The 20183-nt window shown below is 49.3% G+C and overlaps 1 protein-coding gene across 8 annotated transcripts in view; it reads left to right on the plus strand.

The window, feature by feature from the left end:
* MTMR14 (myotubularin related protein 14) overlaps positions 1-20183 on the plus strand; it is a 271851-nt gene that overhangs the window by 238211 nt on the left and 13457 nt on the right. For all 8 annotated transcript variants that reach the window (XR_007723174.1, XR_007723172.1, XR_007723173.1 and 5 more), the window contains 11 exons: positions 1640-1762; positions 3167-3240; positions 7917-7987; positions 8568-8642; positions 14054-14120; positions 15461-15546; positions 15762-15838; positions 16085-16121; positions 18719-18789; positions 19597-19655; positions 19841-19979. Coding sequence is in view for 5 of the 8 variants with exons in the window: in XM_050778621.1 (XP_050634578.1) it covers positions 1640-1762; positions 3167-3240; positions 7917-7987; positions 8568-8642; positions 14054-14120; positions 15461-15546; positions 15762-15838; positions 16085-16121; positions 18719-18789; positions 19597-19655; positions 19841-19979 (879 nt within the window). In the remaining 3 variants the exon portion in view is untranslated. The remainder of the gene's footprint in view (positions 1-1639; positions 1763-3166; positions 3241-7916; positions 7988-8567; positions 8643-14053; positions 14121-15460; positions 15547-15761; positions 15839-16084; positions 16122-18718; positions 18790-19596; positions 19656-19840; positions 19980-20183) is intronic.

Genomic DNA, 20183 nt, shown 5'->3' on the forward strand with positions numbered 1-20183 from the left:
CCACTCTTGGGGTTCCTGGTACTGCAGGCCTGAAATAGGGCCCAGACATCTATATTTGTTTAAAAGCCCCACAGAGTTGCCAGTTTGCAGCTGTGATGCTGACTACCAACGTGCCACATCTCACCCAGTACACCTGGTACTGAGGCACAGGGCAAGGGCTACAGTCCATAAGTAGGAGACATGAGGTCTAGCCTGGAAGGCACATTTGGAGACCAGATGTGTCACAGCTGCATGGTTGGTATGGAACAGGAGTTTGAATCCCTATAAAAGGAGGAAATGGGCTGGTTCACACTCTTCCTATCCCCTTTCCAAATGTTTTTAGAAAACAATGCTACAGGTTATTTTAGAAAAGCTCCTTTGCGGCCGGGCGCGGTGGCTCAAGCCTGTAATCCCAGCACTTTGGGAGGCCGAGACGGGCGGATCACGAGTTCAGGAGATCGAGACCATCCTGGCTAACACGGTGAAACCCCGTCTCTACTAAAATACAAAAAAAAAAAAATTAGCCGGGCGAGGTGGCGGGCGCCTGTACTCCCAGCTACTCGGGAGGCTGAGGCAGGAGAATGGCGTGAACCCGGGAGGCGGGGCTTGCAGTGAGCTGAGATCCGGCCACTGCACTCCAGCCTGGGCAACAGAGCTAGACTCCGTCTCAAAAAAAAAAAAAAAAAAAAAAAAAAAAAAAAAAAAAAAAAAAAAAAAGAAAAGCTCCTTTGCATGGTCTGTACCACATGGAAAGTCTTTAACTGGTGTCAAGCATCTCTGGAATGCACACAAGCACCCTAGTTAAGATCAGCTTCCCAAATCATAGTTCAGTTCATGAACGGGCATCTTGCTATGCTCAGGTTCTGCCTGTTAGCTCTGAAAGCAGCGGCTCTGGCTTGTGCTCAAGAATGTTTGGCTTTTCTCCCTAGATCAGGTGACCTCTGCCCAGCCAGGTCACCATCTTCAGCATATACTGTTCTTGGCAAGGAAACTACTGGGGACAACAAAGCAGTGTGGATTAAAAAAATAAAAAAGTAATGGTGACTGTTTATGCTTTCTACTTCTGCCTATATCTGCAGGGCTGATCAAAAGGCAGCACTGAGCATTAAAATTTTTATCTTTCTCTTTGCTTCATTGGCCTGCTAGGTAGAGGGAATTTACTTGCTAGTATTTCATAGTCAGTTGATAAAATAGCTCTAAAAACTTTATCTCTACAAGAATTTCAGACTGTTACATTATGAGCAAGTCATGTGGCTAAAAATGGTCATAAATGGGGGAAAAGGAGGCGGCGGAAGGAGATCAATTCTAATGGAAATGGAAAGATTCTATCAGCCACCAGCCTGCTGCTTTTTAGAACCCTGAGATTATCTTGAGTCCTCTGGCTTAATGTCAAGCAATGCCAGAAAGTCCTTTTCCATTTCCACCTGCAAATTGCTCCTCTTTGAAATACATCCCAGAGATGGGGGTAATCTCTTAGAAAGTCACCTTTCCTGCAACCTCTCTGAAACCAGTTGTCCTGTTTGGCACCCATGCGTCCACCTAGCACACGCCCCAGCTTCTGGAGAAGAGTGACATCCATACTTCCCTGAATGAGTGCCCACTCCCTGGCTCCTCTGAGTGAACATGCTATGTAACTTCTTCCTCTGACTCTTCATTTCAGAAGTGGTGACACGCATCTTTTTGATAAGGTCAGAGGCTATGACATCAAGCTGCTTCGATACCTGTCAGTCAAATACATCTGTGACCTGATGGTGGAGAACAAGAAGGTGAAGTTTGGCATGAAGTAAGTACAGGGGCCACAAAATGAGCAGAGGCAGTGTGTACAGATTTGTAGGGCTGGCATTAGTATGTAGCTGTCACTGCGTGCTGGCCTTCTTACAAAGGGCTTTCTGTACATTCTCTCACTGTATCTTCAGACAGCCCTACAAAACAGGTATCAGTGTCCCCCTTCTACAGATACTGAAGCACAGAGAGATGAAGTAGCTTGCTCAGGTTGTACGTTAGTGACTGGCAGCCATCAGTCTCTACCCAGTGCTCTGCTGCCACTTTCTCTTCCTTATCAAATCTTTTTTTTTTTTTTTTTTTTCTGGCTCCAAGTTCTATGCCATGTGTGGCAGATTAGAATCTCTTAATTTTTAAAATTTATTTTTCATAGAGATGGAGTCTTTGTTGTCTAAGGGGGTCTCAAACATGTGGCCTTTAAGCAATTCTCCTGCCTCAGCCTCCCAGAGTGCTGGGATTACAAGTATGAGCCATTGTGCCTGGTCCTAGAATTTCTTTTAAAATTGAACCAAAAAATCAGCATATATTCAAATTTTACTTCAGTGACTGCTGTCATATAAAAATAACACATATGAACCAAATTCAAATATAAGAAGTCAAAACTAAAAAATAGAGCTTGGGTTAGTGATGAGACTGTAGGAGCTTTTTCCAAAATTTTGTTTTTTAAATGATTTTTAAATGTTTTTAAATGATCCTAAAAGGTGATCTTAGAAAATAAGGCATACTGAGGCTAAAATTAGAGCTCACCTATCTGAGATCTGAATATTGCCTTATTCCTCCCTTCCTTTATCTGTCAGAGTCCCCAGTGTTTATTTTCAGATGCTGTTTGTTCACCCTGTTTAGAAGTGGGCTCAGTGACTATTAGAGAAGACAGGAGAGCAGGAAAAAAGCTTTCCCATAGGATCATATTATTTGGCTCTCATCTCACTCCTGGGTCAGAGTGGCTACACTGTGTGCATTTTGGGGTCAGAGAAGGTAGAGTTCTTTTTTTGAGATGGAGCCTCACCCTCTCACCCCGGCTGGAGTTCAGTGGCACGATCTTGGCTCACTGTAACCTCTGCCTCCTGGGTTCAAGCAATTCTTCTGCTTCAGCTTCCAGAGTAGCTGGGATTACAGGAGCGCACCACCACACCCAGCTAATTTTTTATATTTTTGGTAGAGAGAGTGTTTAACCATGTTGTCCAGGCTGGTCTTGACGGGGTTTCTCCATGTTGGGAACTTGACCTCCAGCCACCGCACCCGGCCAAAGTTATAGTTCTTAATTGTACAAAGTAGGCACTGCTGAAGGGAATTATTAACATTAAAGAATACTTTTTTAGCAGAAGCTTCATTTGTGATTATAACCCTTATTTGGGGAATGGTGTGTGTGTTGCGACACTGTAACACCTGTGTCCTTGTCTTGTAGTGTAACCTCCTCTGAGAAGGTGGACAAAGCCCAGCGCTATGCCGACTTCACTCTCCTCTCCATCCCGTATCCAGGTAGGGAGCTCTCTTCTAGTGGCGGGCATCCTAGGACTGGCGACCTAGGGGGCCATGAGCAAGCCCTCTCTACTTAGTTACACTGGAAGCTTTCCTGGAGGGTTTGCGTCAGGCAGCGTAGGACATTTTAGTTCCTAGTCACAGGCCACGCTAAGCATAGGATAGTGTCCTGGGGAAGGGGCTTTCCACTCAAGGGGTCTAGGGATTGAGCACTGTCACTGGTCCTAGCCACAGCCTTAGTGAAGTACTTCACCCCTCCAAGCCTCAAGTTTTCTCAGGAACTTGGAACAATTTAGCTCAGTTTTGATTTATATGAAAGTGGTCTGTGCATGAAAATACCATTTAAGTGTAAAATAACATTATTAGTACTCTGTGTCAGCAACTATACTTGCTGCTCTAGCCTGAGTGGATGTCACGCTTTGGGTGCATGTCTTGAAGTGATTGAGTTATTTATGGAAATTGCCCCAGGCAAGGCTATTCTGGTGGTAGAAGAACACATAATTGCTATGTTCCCAGTAACTGGACAGTGGCCACACCATGTTGCAAAGCACATTGGTATCCACAAAGCTGCATTTGTCCCTGGCACATAAAAGTGTGTGCAACCTGTGGCCAGGGCTATATTCTCTACAGTGGATATTAAAGCTGTTAGTCTAGTTTGTAGCATTCAAGCTTTCTGGCAATACCTGCCTGTTCAGCAAGGGAGGGCAAGGAGCTCTAACATCAGTGCAAGATGTTGTCAGCAGACAACAGGGAGTAATATACTCTTTCTCCTTAAAACCTCTCTCCTGTTTCTCAGCACCAGCATCTGCCTTCAGTCTTGTGTTGGACCTTATCTCCTCAATCTTGGGGCCACATAGCCATGAGCAAGGGCAGGCAGGTTCATCTAGTGCCTTGTAGGAGGGGTGTCCTCATCATGTGCAAGATGGTGGTATCCAAACTCCAGCACCTGGTAACCCGGCACCTCTGCAGGGGACTTCCCCTGCCTCCTGCAACCTCTCCTGAGTCTGTTCCCCGTTCTCTGCTAGCATAGTGTTTGGTGCCACATAGAACTGGGCAGGAATCCCAGCCCTAGCACTGTGTCTCCTTGAACAAGTCCTGTAACCCTTCTGAGCATCAGTTTCCTCCTTGAGAAAATGAAGATAATGGTGCTTATTTCAGAGTGAAGTGCCGGACCACTCCATAACAGGTGTCCTGTAAATAAGGCCCAATGATGAGTAGTTGGGAAAGCCTCAGGGAACCTCCTCTTCCCTAAAAGCAAGTTTGGGCTGATGCAGATGATGATGATGATAATGCTGCTGGAGTGAGCTTGGCAGTATCACACCCACACTGATGGGAGTATCCTACCTAAGGGGGTCCACACTGGAACCATTGGGTAACTCCATAGCTAGTTTTCAGACATAGTTTCCAGCTCCCAGGAGATGCTTCGGGGGTTCCACAGACTGAACTCTGCAGATTTGCACTGCCTGAGGAACCAGGCATTACTTCATTTAAATTTAGGTTTCAAGTAGGACTTGGTTTGGAAAAAATAGTTTTGCTAGAAGTATAAATACCATTGCTCCAAAATAGTAGCGCAGTGTCCTTTCTGCTATAGTTTGGCAACTTGTTACAAGACTCCCAAAATGTTATCACCCTTTAACCCAGGTATTTTTCTAATAATTGGTCATTAGGCTGTAATTCAGCCACTTGGTGTTGAGGACGTTCTTCATGATGTCTATTTGTAATAGCAAAACAAGAAATGTTTTCACTAATCAGAATAATGATTGAATGATGGAACATCCATCAGTAGAATGAAATATAGTGTAGTCATAGAAGAATCGGAAATCGGCTGGGCACAGTGGCTCACGCCTTTAATCTCAGCACTTTGGGAGGCCTAGGCAGTAAGATTGCTTGAGCCCAGGAGTTCAAGACCAGCCTGGGAAACAGCGACACTCTGTCTCTACCGAAAAAAAGAAAAAGAAAAAAATAGAAAATGCTTACACTTTTTGATACGGAAAACGTCACAGAGCTTAAGATAAGCAGGATACAGAATCACATAGTATACTCTCAACTAAGTAAAGGAAAACGTGCTTACAAAAAAAGGCTTAAAAGGAAGTGTGCCAAAATGTTAAGATGCCTGAATGCTTTCCCCAAAACTTTTTTTGTTGTAGAAGGCACCAAAAGCTGGGCGCAGTGGCTCACGCCTATAATCCCAGCACTTTGGGAGGCCAAGGCAGGCAGATCACCTGAGGTCGGGAGTTCAAGACCAGCCTGACAAACATGGAGAAACCCCATCTCTACTAAAAATACAAAATTAGCCGAGCGTGGTGGTGCATGCCCGTAATCCCAGCTACTCGGGAGGCTGGTGCATGCCTGTAATCCCAGCTACTCAGGAGGCTGAGGCAGGAGAATCACTTGAACCCGGGAGGTGGAGGTTGCAGTGAGCCGAGATTGTGCCATTGCACTCCAGTCTGGGCAACAAGAGCGAAACTCCGTCTCAAAACAAAAATAAAAACAAAAAAGACATAAAAAAGACATCAAAAGAGACCAAAATTTGTATGTACTGCATCTGACAGTTAGGGAGGGTAATGAGGATCAATAAAAATAAAAAAGCTGGAGATGGGGTGAGACACCATTACACACCCAAATAAGGGGAACAGAAGAATCACTTTTTATTTGATAGACTTGTGTTCTTGTGTTTTTTTTAAAAAAAAAAAAACATATTTCTCTTACTTTATAATAAGAAAAATAAAATAAAATTACTATTATCCAAACCAAGTCATGAGCTGCACTTTGATGCTGTTTGAGGAATCTCAGTTGAGCCCTATGATGATTTTGAGGCTCAAACAGGTACTCAGTAGTCTCAGTTCTAGCTGTGTCACTCTATCTTGGGCCCTTGGAAATGAGAAGTATTCTGGGATCATTTCTTTCAGCACACCAAAATAGATGGGCCCAAATTCTGCAGCACAAATCTAATCTGTTTCCTCCTTGAGTGAATGGCTCTTCTCATCCTGCTTTTGGTCCCTCTCCTCTTGCCTGACAGTGGTTCAGAAGCCTATTCAGGTAATGAGCATCAGGCATTGCCCTGAGTAGAGTCTGTTTTAATTCTGTTTCTCACAAAAACTGCTTCTGTATCATAGGTGGGTCTGAACTCAGCCTAAGGCTTGCAGTGTTGATTTGAGCAGCTAGAGTTGGGAAAACAGCACTTCACAAGAGCTCTGAGAGATAATTGGTGTCTCTTCTAAACCTGGGCTCATAACTCAGGGCCTCTGTCTGAGATCTGTAATTCTTCTTTCTCCCAGTGAGGCTCCCAAGAATAGGCTAAAGTAATGACTGAGGATTGTTTCCAGACTTCTTGAGGCCTGGGGATTAGAGTGCAGGGTGTGTATGGAATGAAAGACAATTCTGGAAAACATGGACTGGGTCTCCAGGGAAGCTTTCCTATCTTCCCTGAGGTGGCCTCAGACAGGAACTTGGCCCAAGAATTGCTGCGACATTCCATGTGAATCCTTGCAGGTACTTCCCCTGAATTTGGATGATTGTTTTCTTGCCTCTGGGACCTCACCAGACTTGGAGGTGTGGCCAAAGCTACATGCCCTCTGAAGTTTGTGTAGAGGTCCTGATTGAGGTGCTGAGAATAACTGCAAGCTAGCCAAGTGCCTTCTCCCACGGTATTTCTTGAAGCCACCAGGAGCTCTTGGAGGACCAGATGCTCACTGTGCTATGGTCAGACTCAGCAGGGGCAGGCCACAGCCTGGGGGCACAACTCATTCTCTGTGACCAAGGCAGCCAACCCCAAGTGCAGAGCAAAGTAGTTGACTTCAAGCTGTGGGCTGGCACTGTGGGCTCTTGTTGCAGTGGCAGTGTGATGACAATGGTGTGCTGCCATTTGAGTGCCACTTGGATCAGTGCTGTGCTACGTGTTTTATATGTATTCTGTCATCCTTAAACAGCCATTTTACAAATGAGAAAATCAAGGCTTTGAGACATTAAACAACTTGTTCAGCGTTACAGTGTTAAGTAAAAAGCTGAGATTTTAAGCTGGGAATGTTGCCAAAGCCCTATTCTCTCCAGTGTTTCTCTCTCTCTATTCCTGAGGGCTTGTCCTGGTGGAGTTACTTATGATTTTTCCACCAAATAATATAGAAAAATACCTCTTTGCTTTGTTGGGCATGGCAGTGTCTCTTGAACACCAGGTTTTAGGCACTGTCCATGGGCCTTTCCAGTATGTTAGGATGTTTAGTCTTCACTAAAGGCCTGCAAGGCTAGCATTATTTGTCCCCATTTTAGAGATGAGGAGGAGTGATCCTCTGCAGCTAGGCTGCAGTGGCTCACGTTGTGAGTCATGCGTTTGTTTACTGGGATTGGCACTACAGAGACCTGTAGGACAAAGGGACTTGCAATGTGGGGGAAGTGACTGGTGACCAGTGAGCATAGATGGAGAAAGTTACAAAGAGGCTGAGAGCACACGGTGCCTCGTGGAAAAGGCATGCAGCCAGGAAACCAGAGGGACTCTAGAGGCTCGCCTCTGGCTTTTGCCCACCCATGTCAGCCTTGGCCTCACTGGAGCCACTAGTTTGGAGAAGTGTGAGCTGGCGGCCCCCTCTCCACAGCACTCAGGGACCTGGGTCTGGCCAGAGCTATCTCAGAAGACTTTGGGCTGGGAAGGGAGGTGTCATAACTCTGCCCTTCTTTTCCAGGCTGTGAATTTTTCAAGGAATATAAAGATCGGGATTACATGGCAGAAGGGCTCATATTTAACTGGAAGCAGGTATGAGCAATAACATACATCAAATTGGGTCTTATGTCTCTTTGTAAAGGAAGACCAAGGAGAACAGCAAGCAGTCTTTTGGGGGAAAGTAACTCCCTCTTTCCTTTCTCCCCTGATTGTTTCTTTCTTTCTCTCCCTCTTCTCCTTGTATATACATGTTAAATTTTCATCATTATACTTTCCTCTCCCCTTTATTTGTCTTTTGTTTAAGGGAATTTTTCAGAAACAAGATAGGAAAAGCCCTTCTTTCTGTACTCTCTTTGTGAAAGCTGGGGGCAGCATTCTTTGCCTTCCCCAGCCTTTAGGGGCAGGCTATGGAAAACCTGCTGGAAGCTGAACACATATTGATCTTGCATGTTTCAGCAACAAACATCAAATGTCCGACTGAAAAACTCTACTCAGCTGTAATGATCTGGTCACATTGATTTTTAAGCTGTCACTCCCAGGTAGCACAGGTATCTGGCCCAGGGAAGGCAAGCGCTGCCTGTGGTAGTCACAGCCTCAGGACTGCAAGCTTCCCATTCACCTTAGCCTCCTCTGGTGGCCAACCCACATCTCACAGGAGTCTTTCTGTCCCCAGGACTACGTTGATGCCCCACTGAGCATCCCTGACTTCCTGACTCACTCTCTGAACATTGACTGGAGCCAGTATCAGGTGAGGGACCTGACTCAAGCATTGAGGGCAGGATAAGGGAGTGGGAACCAAGAAGACCCCTGACGTCTGCCCCACAAGGTCCTCATGTGTTTGCCTGATGGGCTGGTTTGTGCCCTCAGATGCCTTTGGCCCTCTGACCTCTCAGAACGGAGGAATTGTGTGTCCGTTCAACTATCTCTTGATTTGCTCATGTCCCAGAAAATCAAAGCTTTCTGAACGTGACTCATTCAAAGATTTGCATCCACCAGGGGGTTCTGTTTCCAGAGGACCTCATAGAGTCTGCTATTCCAGATCTGGGCTTTAGTTACTTTTACATTTTTCCTTTTAAACGTGTGTTCAGCCAGAGGAAGTACAGAGCTGCCTGACCTCATTTGATTATAGAAACGTTAAAATTACTTCCACCATGCTCTTCTCCGTCACTGCACACCATGGAAGGGGCCCCTAGTCTTACTGGAAACATTTCTCTACCCTTACTTAGCCCACACAGTGTGAAGGCTGCCAGTAGCTTTGCTTGTCACTTGCTTCAAACAGAACAAGTAGTTTTGTTTTTCTGCGACCTTTCCCATGTCCTGTGCCTCTGCCTGGCTGCCACCTCTCAGCTTCCTCTTGTCTGGCTGACAACTGCCCTTCAGGCTTTGGCTCAAGTGTCTGCTTCAGGAAGACTTCCCTGATCTGCCTCTTCCTTATCCCTGGCGAGTTGGATGCCTGCATCTATATTCCCATTAACCCCCTGGGCACATCCATCATGGAATTTTCCACTGAGCTGTAGTCACTGATTTAGAGATCTGCTTCCCTGAAATCCTGGAGGACAGGGACCCACAGTTTGTGTATCCCAGCACAGAAGCAGGCACAGAGCCTAGAACTTGAAAGACTGAGCCAGTGAGCAACAGAAAACATTCTCCCTCCCTGCTAGTTTCCCCTGTCCCCAGGTCTAGACAGCTCCCACCTAGCCTTGAGATCTCTCTCTTTGAAAGGCTGACCTGGCTATGTTAAACAACCCATCACCAATGTCAGTACTCTTGTTGTCCTGATAGCAGCAAAGTCCATCTTGTTTTCTCTGTATATATCCAGCCCCTAATCACAACGTTTATGCTCACAGCAACTGTTTGAGTGTATGAAGTAGGGTGATGTCAGGTCTCCCCTGTGCAGGTGTTTGCAAGAGAGGGAGCACTGGAGAGGAAAGCAGGCCAGTTTATTATGGTCTGGAAGCCTGGAGAAGGAACAGGTTTGGGCTACCTGTGCTGTGGTCTCATGTCCCAGGCTGTGTCTAGACAGATTGAGTAGATAAAAGAACCGGCAGGTTTCCTTCTTTATGTGCTGTATGCAGGGGTCAAGTAGACTCTGCCCCAAACCACCCTCTTTCTGGTCCCTTCCGGCACCATTTTTTCTCCTTATGCAGGTACAAACTGGATCTGATGAACTACTCAGCAAATGAGATGTGACAGTTCCAGGCACTGGTCCCGCCAAGGATGTTTACCTCTTTAGGAAGGGGTCCGGTGCATGTGAGGAGGTACTCTGCTTAGTAGATGCAGGCCCTAGATCTAGGTCCCAGCTTGCCTGGCCCTTCCTGCAAGGCTCTGTGACCTAGAACAAATGACCTCACTTCCCCCTGAAATTGGTGTTGGCAGTACCTATTTCAGAGTTGTGCCAGGCTCAAATATGATCACTGCTTAAAAGGGACTCCTGAACTGAAATACCAGACAGATTGTAATGATAATTATGAAGAGGCTGCTAGCTGGCTAACTCAGGGAAGTGAACACTGATAAACTTGCAGGCGTGAAGGCAGCAGGGCTGGAGTGTAGCAGTCAGGCAGGTGCCTCCTAAGAGGCCACCTCTTTGGTGTTGCTCAACCTGTTTATCTCACTGGGGCTCCTAGCATCCTCTTCCTTCACTGGGTGTGGGCTCTGCCCTTTCTGCCGGCAAAGCCCTGGGGTGCTGGTACCCTGTTCCTTTTCACCATCTCCCCAGGTGATCTTATCCATCGTCCATGCCATGAGCCCACAGCCAGGCCTCTCTGATCCATACCTGCATCACCTTTCACACATTGTCCCTTCAGGTGGCCCCTCAGACTTAAGCTGTCCAGAGTAGAGTTGGCCATGGCCACCGTTTACCCAGATGCTGACACCTGAAACTTGAGTTCTTTGCTTCCACCACATCCATCACCAGCTCCCATTGGTTCTCTAGTCTCTGCCCCAGATGCAACTGCAATCCTTCTTGCCCTCATCTCCCGTGCAGTGCCTAGCTTAGGCCACCACTGTCTCAGTGCATCTCACAGCTGAGTATGGGGCCTCACTGAGGAGTAACTAGAAATGAAGTGCTCAGATAGCAACCACTGAAATGATAGAGCAGGGCCATCATTGTCACCCCTGCCTTAAAACCTACCACTGACTTCCCATTTTCCTCACAATACAATGTAAGAGCTTGTACATGGCCTACCCAGCTCCATGCAGTCTGGTCTTGCCTGTTCTTGTGACCAGCTGATCTTCCTGCAGCCCCACTGCCTCCCTTCAGCTCCTTAAGAAGGCATCCCATGGCCGGGCATGGTGGCTCACACCTGTAATCCCAGCACTTTGGGAGGCCAAGGCAGGCGGATCACGAGGTCAGGAGATTGAGATCATCCTGGCTAACATGGTGAAACCCCGTCTCCACTAAAAAATACAAAAAATTAGCTGGGTGTGGTGGTGGGCACCTGTAGTCCCAGCTATTCGGGAGGCTGAGGCAGGAGAATGGCGTGAACCTGGGAAGTGGAGCTTGCAGTGAGCAGAGATCGCGCCACTACACTCCAGCCTGGGTGACAGAGCGAGACTCCATCTCAAAAAAAAAAATGGCGACCCTCTCCAGGTTCACACATGCTGTTTTCTCTGCCAGAAACACATGTTTCCTTTCTCTGTTGCTTATGCTGTCTCATGTCATTACCTCTGAGAAGCCTTCCCTGATGTCCCTACAGATCAGGCTCGGCTCTCCAGTCACATGGTCGCACAGCATCCTAGAGGTCTCCTTTTAGTTGCACACCTGCAGTGGTTAGCTTTGTCTCCCCTGTCCTGTGACTCCATGAGGGCTGAGGTCATATTCACCCTTGTGTGCCTGGTGCCAGGCCCTTCAGGAGGCATGCAGTGTGAGGCTCACTGAATGAATGAATGAATGGTAGAAGGAGTTGTGGCAGGACACAGGTGTCTTGCTGCCCTCCATGTAACCGAATTGAATTCCATAGAGGTACGCCCTTTCTGTGTACTAAGACCCCTCTCTGGGGCTGCTGCCCCTCAGGCACTCAGCATTGCCCCACCTATGAACAGGCAGCAAGGAACATTCTGCAGTGACCTCCTAGTCCCTGAACACTAAGCCTTAGAGATGCCAAAGCAGCCTCTGCCCTTATGGAGATTAGAATAGGAAAATAGGCAACAACATAACCATCGTCTACAGCAGTGGTCACAGAAGCCCCAAAGAGAAGATAATTGGGCTGGGCCTTTGAAGGATGAATAGGAGTTTGCCAACTGGGAGAAAGAGTACTCTAGGCATAGAAACATAAGCAGAGGCATGGCATTTGACTCAGCTCCCAGAGACTTCTTCATGATGCACATAGGATGAGAGAGTCAGGCATGAGCCTAGTTTTTTTTGTTTGTTTGTTTGTTTGTTTTGTTTTTTTTAAAGCTTATCTCCTCAGTCCTCACTTTGAGCAGTCCCCTCAGACTTCTGCTGCTTACTCTGGTTATAGGAAGAGTAACTACAGTGTAGCATATGATTAAGAATGTGGACTTTGGAGTCTGGCAGGGCTTGATTTAGCCTTCAGCTCAGCCGTGTGACCTTAGGCCTCTACCAGCCCAGCCCTCCCCAGCCCTGGGAACTTCCTGCCCCTCCCTGATGGTCAGCATCTCCTCCAGACAGCCATCATGTTGGCTGGCACTCCGCAGCTCTCTAGTCCTTAGCGGGGCCTGCCCTCCCCGGCTGCTGCAGTCATCCCCCAGCCCACTTGATGCTCACTGGGCTTGGTGCAGTGCAGCTCCTACCTCCCTCTCCTGCTTTTCCTTGCCCTGTGAGAATCACTGCTCCATCGGCAATGGTGTGTCTGACACGTTGAGCCAGATGAGTTGAGAGATCCCTTGTGCAGCTACTGATAATGACTTTATTAGCACAGCACTGCAGCGCCTGTCTCTGGAGCCACTAAAAGTGGGTCAGAACTCTCCAGGGGCGTGGGAGGGTCAGGTAAATGAGCCTGTTTTAAGTTCCTGGGAAAGCCATTCCAATTACAGGTGCCGTGTTCCCCCTCCCCCTGGGAAGTGCTGTCTTGCTGGCATGCGTCCTCTCTGCACAGCCCCAGAACACTGCTAAGCAGTTGTATCTTAAGAGAACAGAGGCTGCCCCAGCTAGGGAAGAGGGTGCCGCAAAACTGGGTCAGGCCCTTCCATGGAGTTCCAGGTTCTGAGTGGGCTGTTTCTTAGAGGGTCTGGACTAGACCTTGCACTTTGGCTAGGACAGAGGTTCTCATCTTTAAGGACTTTTGCTTAATTTCCCATCTCCCACCTCATGAGCTTCCTTTTTAAAAAGACTTTCCTTGTTAGACTCCTTATTTATTGTTTATCAAAACATAGTATGCAGTAAATAGCAATAAAAAGCAAATGAAGCATGTTTGAAAAGGTTGATGTTTTAGTTTTTATGATGTGATGGGAAATGAAGCAATGAATCTTTTTATGTGGCCATTTGGAGACATTGGCCACAGCCTCAGGGCTCTTCATTTACCTGTACTGAATTCCTGGACAGCCACACCAGGAGCCCAGCACTTAGAGGACCCTAATGTGGGCAGGGGGCTCTGGATCACCCTGGCCTCAGCATCCCTTTGTGTTCCTCACTCTCACATTGGGTCAGAACACACTGAGTAGGGGGTCCACAGGCTGAGGGGTGCAGGGAGAGGTGGTAGGAGCTGCTGGAGATGGAATATGAATGTCCCAGATTATCTGGGATTCAAAACCTGTGGTCTGTGACCAAGGGCCTTGTGTAGTTGCCCCAGAATAACTCTGGCCATTTTATTTTTTAAATACTTTAAATTCTAAATCTGAGTTAATGTCCATTCTTTTTTTTTTTTTTTTTTTGAGACGGACTCTCGCTTTGTCGCCCAGGCTGGAGTGCAGTGGCCGGATCTCAGCTCACTGCAAGCTCCGCCTCCCGGGTTTACGCCATTCTCCTGCCTCAGCCTCCCGAGTAGCTGGGACTACAGGCGCCCACCACCTCGCCCAGCTAGTTTTTTGTATTTTTTAGTAGAGACGGGGTTTCACCATATTAGCCAGGATGGTCTCGATCTCCTGACCTCGTGATCCGCCCGTCTCGGCCTCCCAAAGTGCTGGGATTACAGGCTTGAGCCACCGCGCCCGGCCAATGTCCATTCTTAGACCCCTTTTCTTCTCAATTTTCTCCAACAGTGTTGGGACCTGGTGCAACAAACACAAAACTACCTGAAGCTGCTGCTTTCCTTAGTTAACAGCGATGGTGAGTCTGTCTCCTCCAGATCCCTCGAGCCACTGCACCCTTGGGGAGTTCCCAGTTCATTCTGCCTCAACTGTATGTTTGTTGGAGTCACACACCTAACTTTTGCACTGTGAGAGAGGGATTTGGGGAGTTCCTAGAATCCCAGAGGCTGGGTGGGATTTGTCCATTGGTGGCTTTATTCCATGTCCTCAAAATCCTGGAAAACAAAATTAAGAACTCATTACCATCTCTGCCATGCACAGGGTATTTTCACACTGGCTCAGCATTGCTCATCAGCATTGTGTGTGGGGCCAGGATGGGCCTCCCATTCAGAAAGATGAGGCATGAGATGAGAGAATCAATCCTGGCTGCTCAGCGGATGCACACAGCCTGTAGAGGCCCTGTTCTCCAGAGTCCTCCACCCAGTTTGGCTGTTTTGATGGGATGGGCCTGGCTTGCTCAATGTCTCTAGAGCAGACGGACTCTAAATCCCTGGTAGCAATCAGGACTTCTGTAGGAGTTGCACTTGCTCAAACTAATGGAAATGCATTGGCTTATGGAACCAAGAAGGCCCAAGAACAGAGCCAGGTGAACACCATAAAGAATCTTTCTTTGTTTCTCAAAACCACTGTCTTGGCCTCATGGCTGGCAGCCATTCCAGACCTGTCTTCCGCCATCTTAGCTCCACCAGGGGAGACTGCCTCAGTCTCTGGAGTTCCAGTAAAAGTCTGAGCCCATGCTCATTGGCCCAGTTGGGGTTAAGTGCCCATCCTTGAACTAGTCACTGGAGGGAGAGTTGCCACAAAGTCACATGCCAGCCCTTGGAGCCAGGCACTGGTTCTCTAGCTGGGGGCAGTACCTACCCCTCAAAGCACTTCTGGAAATGTGTGTCTGGCATATTGGGTGCTGTAGAAACTAGAGGATGGGGAAAGTAGTACTAGCATGTGGTTGGAGTTGGCCAGGGATAGTCATTGTCCTGCAACTCATGCAGCCCTGCACACTGAAAAATTGCCCACTCCCCGCCCCCAAAAAAATACTTGTAGTGCCCTCTGAGAAACTGGGTAGGGATGTCAGCCCTGCCTAAATGACCTGCGCAAAGTGGACTGTGCAGGCTGCACTGTGTCCCCAGAAGTACACTGAGAACTATAGCCAGAAAGGAAGAAAGGAGGCTACAAAGCCAGATGCCTGCCACTCACCCCGTTCTAGGACTAGGCTGGAGAAGAGCCGTGGGGAGGCCACTGGGGAAGACAGAAGCTGGTGGGGCCTGGCTCTCTCCACCAGACCAGGGTGGTGGTACTTGCCTGCTCATCGGCCCATGTCTGATTCTCTCCTGGGCATCCTCTCCTGTGGTTCCTGAGTAGATGACAGCGGGCTGCTGGTACACTGTATCTCAGGCTGGGATCGGACCCCCCTCTTCATCTCCCTCCTGCGCCTTTCCTTATGGGCTGTGAGTATGAGTGGGCCCCTACCACGCTCTGCTCTTTGGGTGTGTTAGGATTGTCTCCAGACAGGTTGAGGCAGGGGATGCCATTGCTCAGAGCAGATGTGTTTAACCCTGTCCTTCAGGGTGTTCGTCAGCTTGCGTTGTCACTGGGTCTGGTTATGGTTTAGCTCCTGGGGACAAGAAGAGGGCTCTGTCACATCTCCTGTGGTCTCTTCCAGGATGGGCTCATCCACACGTCCCTGAAGCCCGCTGAGATCCTCTACCTCACTGTGGCCTATGACTGGTTCCTCTTTGGGTAAGCCTTTGCAGGAGTCGGGTTTTGGGGCCTTGGTAACAGTTTCTGTATGTGAGTTGTGTGGTGGCTCCCTTGACAGGGGTTGGAGGTAAGGATAATTCTACCCCTTGAGAAGGACCAAAGCTGCTGATCAGGCCCCATCTGCCATGCTGGTGCCAGTGACACAGTCTGTGTCTGGTGACCCTGTCCTCTTGGCCTTGTCATCTTGGTGCTACTGACTTTGCCTCTCCGCCCTCTTTTTTTCAGGCACATGTTGGTAGATCGGCTTAGCAAAGGGGAGGAGGTGAGTGCCACCTATGATTTGTGGGCACAGCTCAGCACTGAAAGAGGGGCAGGGGGTGGCCTGTCTGAGTTCCATGTTTTAGGGACAGCTCCTTGCCCCAGGTATGCAGGGATGTGACCCCCTGTCCTGTCCTCCTGAGGCAGCATGGCAGGACAAGCACCCACACAGTAGCTGTCTGTTCTGGGCCTCGTGGGCCTGTGCCATGGAGATAATACAAGCCCACACGTCGGGGTGAGCAGTTACAAAGCTTCTTGGCTGCCTGTGATCTTTCCTCTCACAGGCCATTCGTTTTCTCTGCTCAGTTCTCGAACCATCTTACAAGTCTTTTCTGTTCCCCTCGTCTCTGCAGCTAAAATGCAGCAGCACTTCTCTTCCTCACCCTCCCATCACACCCTTCAGCCACTTTTCAATGTCAGGGTGCCCGGCAGCAGGGTCCTGCCCCTGATGGTTGCCTCCAGGTCCCCTCTCCTCTGGACCTGCTCTTCCTTCCTCTTCCCATGTGCTCAGTACTCTGTACCCCATACCCGTCGCCACCTCTGCGCCCCCATCCTGTCAGCCACTCTCCACAGGCCTTACCTGTTAGTGCCTGTTTTCATCACATGCAGGTCTGGAGTCGGCCCTGAGTGTGTTCCCTAGTTGGCCCCCTTACTCCCTGGGTGACCTTGGGTGATGTGCTTCACCTTGAGTCTCCTGGTGTCAAGCGTGCTGCCTCACTAGGAGAATGAGTCCAGAAGCCCAGCACGGAAGCTGTCCCACAGTGCCAGCTCCTTCTCTTTGGCCCCCACTCCCCCATTTTCCCAAAGTGTGTTTCTCATCTTTCTCACCCTCGTGAGGCTGCTTCCTTCCTGGGCATCTTATCTCGCGCCTCCTCCTTTTGTTCCTCCGTCTCAGCTGCTCCTCTCCCCTTCCAAATCTCTTCTTCTGAACACTTACCGCGTCTGCCAGGGCTGTAGAGCTCTAAGCCTATTCCTCAGAGGCCCCCATGAACTTCCTCAGAGGCGGTGACTTTGGCATTGAAATCAGTGCTTAAAGAAGCCTCTTTGTAGCCTCTCATTTTGGGACTTGCCCGGAGCTCCGGGACATTCTACCCTCCCTGTAATCTCCCTACCCCCACAAAGCAGACCAGATCTGCCTGCAGAGGGTGGGGCTGAGCCAAGTAGTGTCTGAGTTTGAGCCCTTGGCATCTCTCCATGTAGACAAGAGGCTCTCCTCAACTGCAGCGTTCGTCTTCAGGACCTTTGGTTTACCACCCCCGAGACAATCCAGACACTGATGTGTCCAAAGCAAAAACCCCAGGCCTATTAGTTAAACATGATTGTGTCATCTCCCCACCTCACCTTGGAGGTTCGAGGAACATATTAGCATATTAAAGACTACAAAGTCTGCAGTGAAAACACCTGTTTAATCTTATGTAACACAATATTTTCATACTGACCCGACCTGGGCAACCCTCTCCTTGTGCGGGGAAGCTCCTTGCCTGGGCACAAAGAGAGAAGAAACTGACAGGGCTCGTGGGATGCCAAGTGGGGATTTCTCTGAGGGAGGGGCTCATGGGCCAGGCCTTTGGGAATCACCACAGAAACAGAAGCCTGGTGTGTGCTTCCTGGAGGCCCCTAGGCTAGGCACTGGCTGAAAGGAAGAAGATAATTGCTCATGGAGGTGGGGATATGGGTGGGGTCAGGAGCCTCCTGCCTGTGCCCATCTCAGGCTTAAGACCTGACCCTCACAGCTTCTCAGCAAGGGAGGCTCTAGACCAGACAGTGGCTGCCCACACCTCTAGGCTGCCCACACCTCTAGTTCTGAACCAGTATTTTTGGGTGCCTCTCCTAAAAAATGTGATTCCTTTGCCTTCCATTATGTTCCTGCTTTGTTCATTATTCTCCCTGTGCCCAAGTCATCTCTCCCGCAGCTGTCCTTCCCTGTTAGCGTCTCTCCCCGGGAATCTTAGAAGAGTGGAGAGGGTACCATTTCAATTTATCCTTTTTAACCACTTGAGAACACACATGTTGAATTTGACGATAGTTTGAAAAATCGCTGGCCTGACCGGGTGTGGTGGCTCACGCCTGTAATCCCAGCACTTTGGGAGGCCAAGGTGGGCGGATCACGAGGTCAGAAGATCGAGACCATCCTGGCTAACACGGTGAAACCGTGTCACTACTAAAAATACAAAAAATTAGCCAGGTGTGGTGGTGGGTGCCTGTAGTCGCAGCTACTCGGGAGGCTGAGGTAGGAGAATGGCGGGAACCCGGGAGGCGGAGCTTGCAGTGAGCCGAGATTGTGCCACTGCACTCCAGCCTGGGTGACAGAGCAAGACTCCGTCTCAAAAAACAAACAACAACAACAAAAATTGCTGGCTTAACCCTGGCAGTCCCAGGAAGGAAATCCCTTCCTGCCTTCCCCCGGTCCAAGTGCATCTGCCAGGCCCTGCCAAGGCCTCTGTACCACCCACACCATTTATGGACCAGAACACCCACAGAGTCCCACAGCAGGGCCACTGTCCAGCAGGGGCCTTGACCTGAGTGGCTGGCTGCCCTCTCCTGGGAGTTCTGCCTCCTCGGTTCTTCTCATTGTGCATTGCTCTTTGGTCTCTCCTTTAGATTTTCTTCTTCTGCTTCAATTTTTTGAAGCATATTACCTCCGAGGAGTTCTCTGCTCTGAAGACCCAGAGGTAAGTGGAGGCCTGCACGTGTCATGCTGGGCCAGGGCACTCTGAGAAGGGCTGCTCTCTGGCAGGCAGAGGCTGGCCACCTCATTCCTGCCCTGCCTCCCTGCTTGTTGGGCTGGTGCTCCCTCCTGCGTTCGCTCTGAGGGCAGGGTAGCAGTCCCTGCTGAAGGCCACTGGTGAAGAGGCTCTTCTGCAGGGAAGGCCATGTTGGGGTCAACTTGGAGTCACACTAGCAGACAGGCTTTGGGACAGATGAGTGGTCTCTGATGGCCAAGAGAACAGGTGCGTTGCTGCAGGGAGAAGCCAGCCCAGGAGTAGGAGGACTCTCAACTCCCAGTGCGCTCAAGCTGACTCTTGCCCTCCATGGCCTATAGCAGAAAGTGTGGCTGAACACTGCAGCCCCCTACAAAGGGGCAGAAGGCTGCTTCCAGCCTGGGAAATGCAAGCGTCTTGGCTGGCAACTGCCTTAGGACCCCTGTGAGAGTTGGGGTCTTGCCTGAGTTGGTTTGCCTTCCTAATCCGAGCTACAAGCATGTTGGGCCAGATTTGAACGCGAACACTCAGGGCACAAGCTGATGAGGAGGATGCAGACCTTGCTGGCCTCAGAAATCTGCACCTGTGTGTTGTACAGAGCCTTGCAGCATGTGTCCCAGCAGTGGGCCTGGTGTTTTATAACACTCCCTAGGCTAGGACCCATCTCCATGAGTTGCTAGTGAGTTGAGCTGCTTTCCAGAGCAGGCAAGATTAGGAACGGGAGACAATAAAACCCCAGATAGATCTGGAATTTACTGCTCCAGTTTCTGTTTCTAGGAGGAAGAGTTTGCCAGCCCGGGATGGAGGCTTCACCCTGGAAGACATCTGCATGCTGAGTGAGTCCTGTGCCCCAACAGACTTCCCTTCCTCCATGCATCTTCCCGAGTACAGATCAGGCAGGAACTGTTCGTCCTAGGAGTGTTTTGTTTTTTTTTTCCCCCCAGTTATGTGGTATAGAAAAGGTGAGGGACCAGTAGTGGGAGAAGGTAACATGCTGACTGATGGCACTGGCTACTTTTAGGACGAAAGGACCGTGGCAGCACCACCAGCCTTGGCAGCGACTTCTCCCTGGTCATGGAGAATTCCCCAGGAGCCACTGGGAGCTTCACCTATGAGGCCGTGGAGTTGGTCCCAGCAGGAGCGCCGACTCAGGCAGCTTGGTAAGGGGCCAGACTGGGACCAAGGTCACTCACAGCTGTGGCCCAGGGCCATCAGCACCAGGGAGTCAGGCTGGAGCCCCGAGAACAAAGGGGGCCCCCAACAGAAGAGCTGAGAAGATAGCTCTGTGCTCCTGCTGTCTCTACTGGGCCTCGGAAGCCAGCCATCTGGTTGGTGAAGGGCACTGCCTGTGGTGGCCCAGGAGC

This window comes from Macaca thibetana, chromosome 2 (genome assembly GCF_024542745.1).
Source record: "Macaca thibetana thibetana isolate TM-01 chromosome 2, ASM2454274v1, whole genome shotgun sequence".
NCBI classification, from domain to species: Eukaryota; Metazoa; Chordata; class Mammalia; order Primates; family Cercopithecidae; genus Macaca; species Macaca thibetana.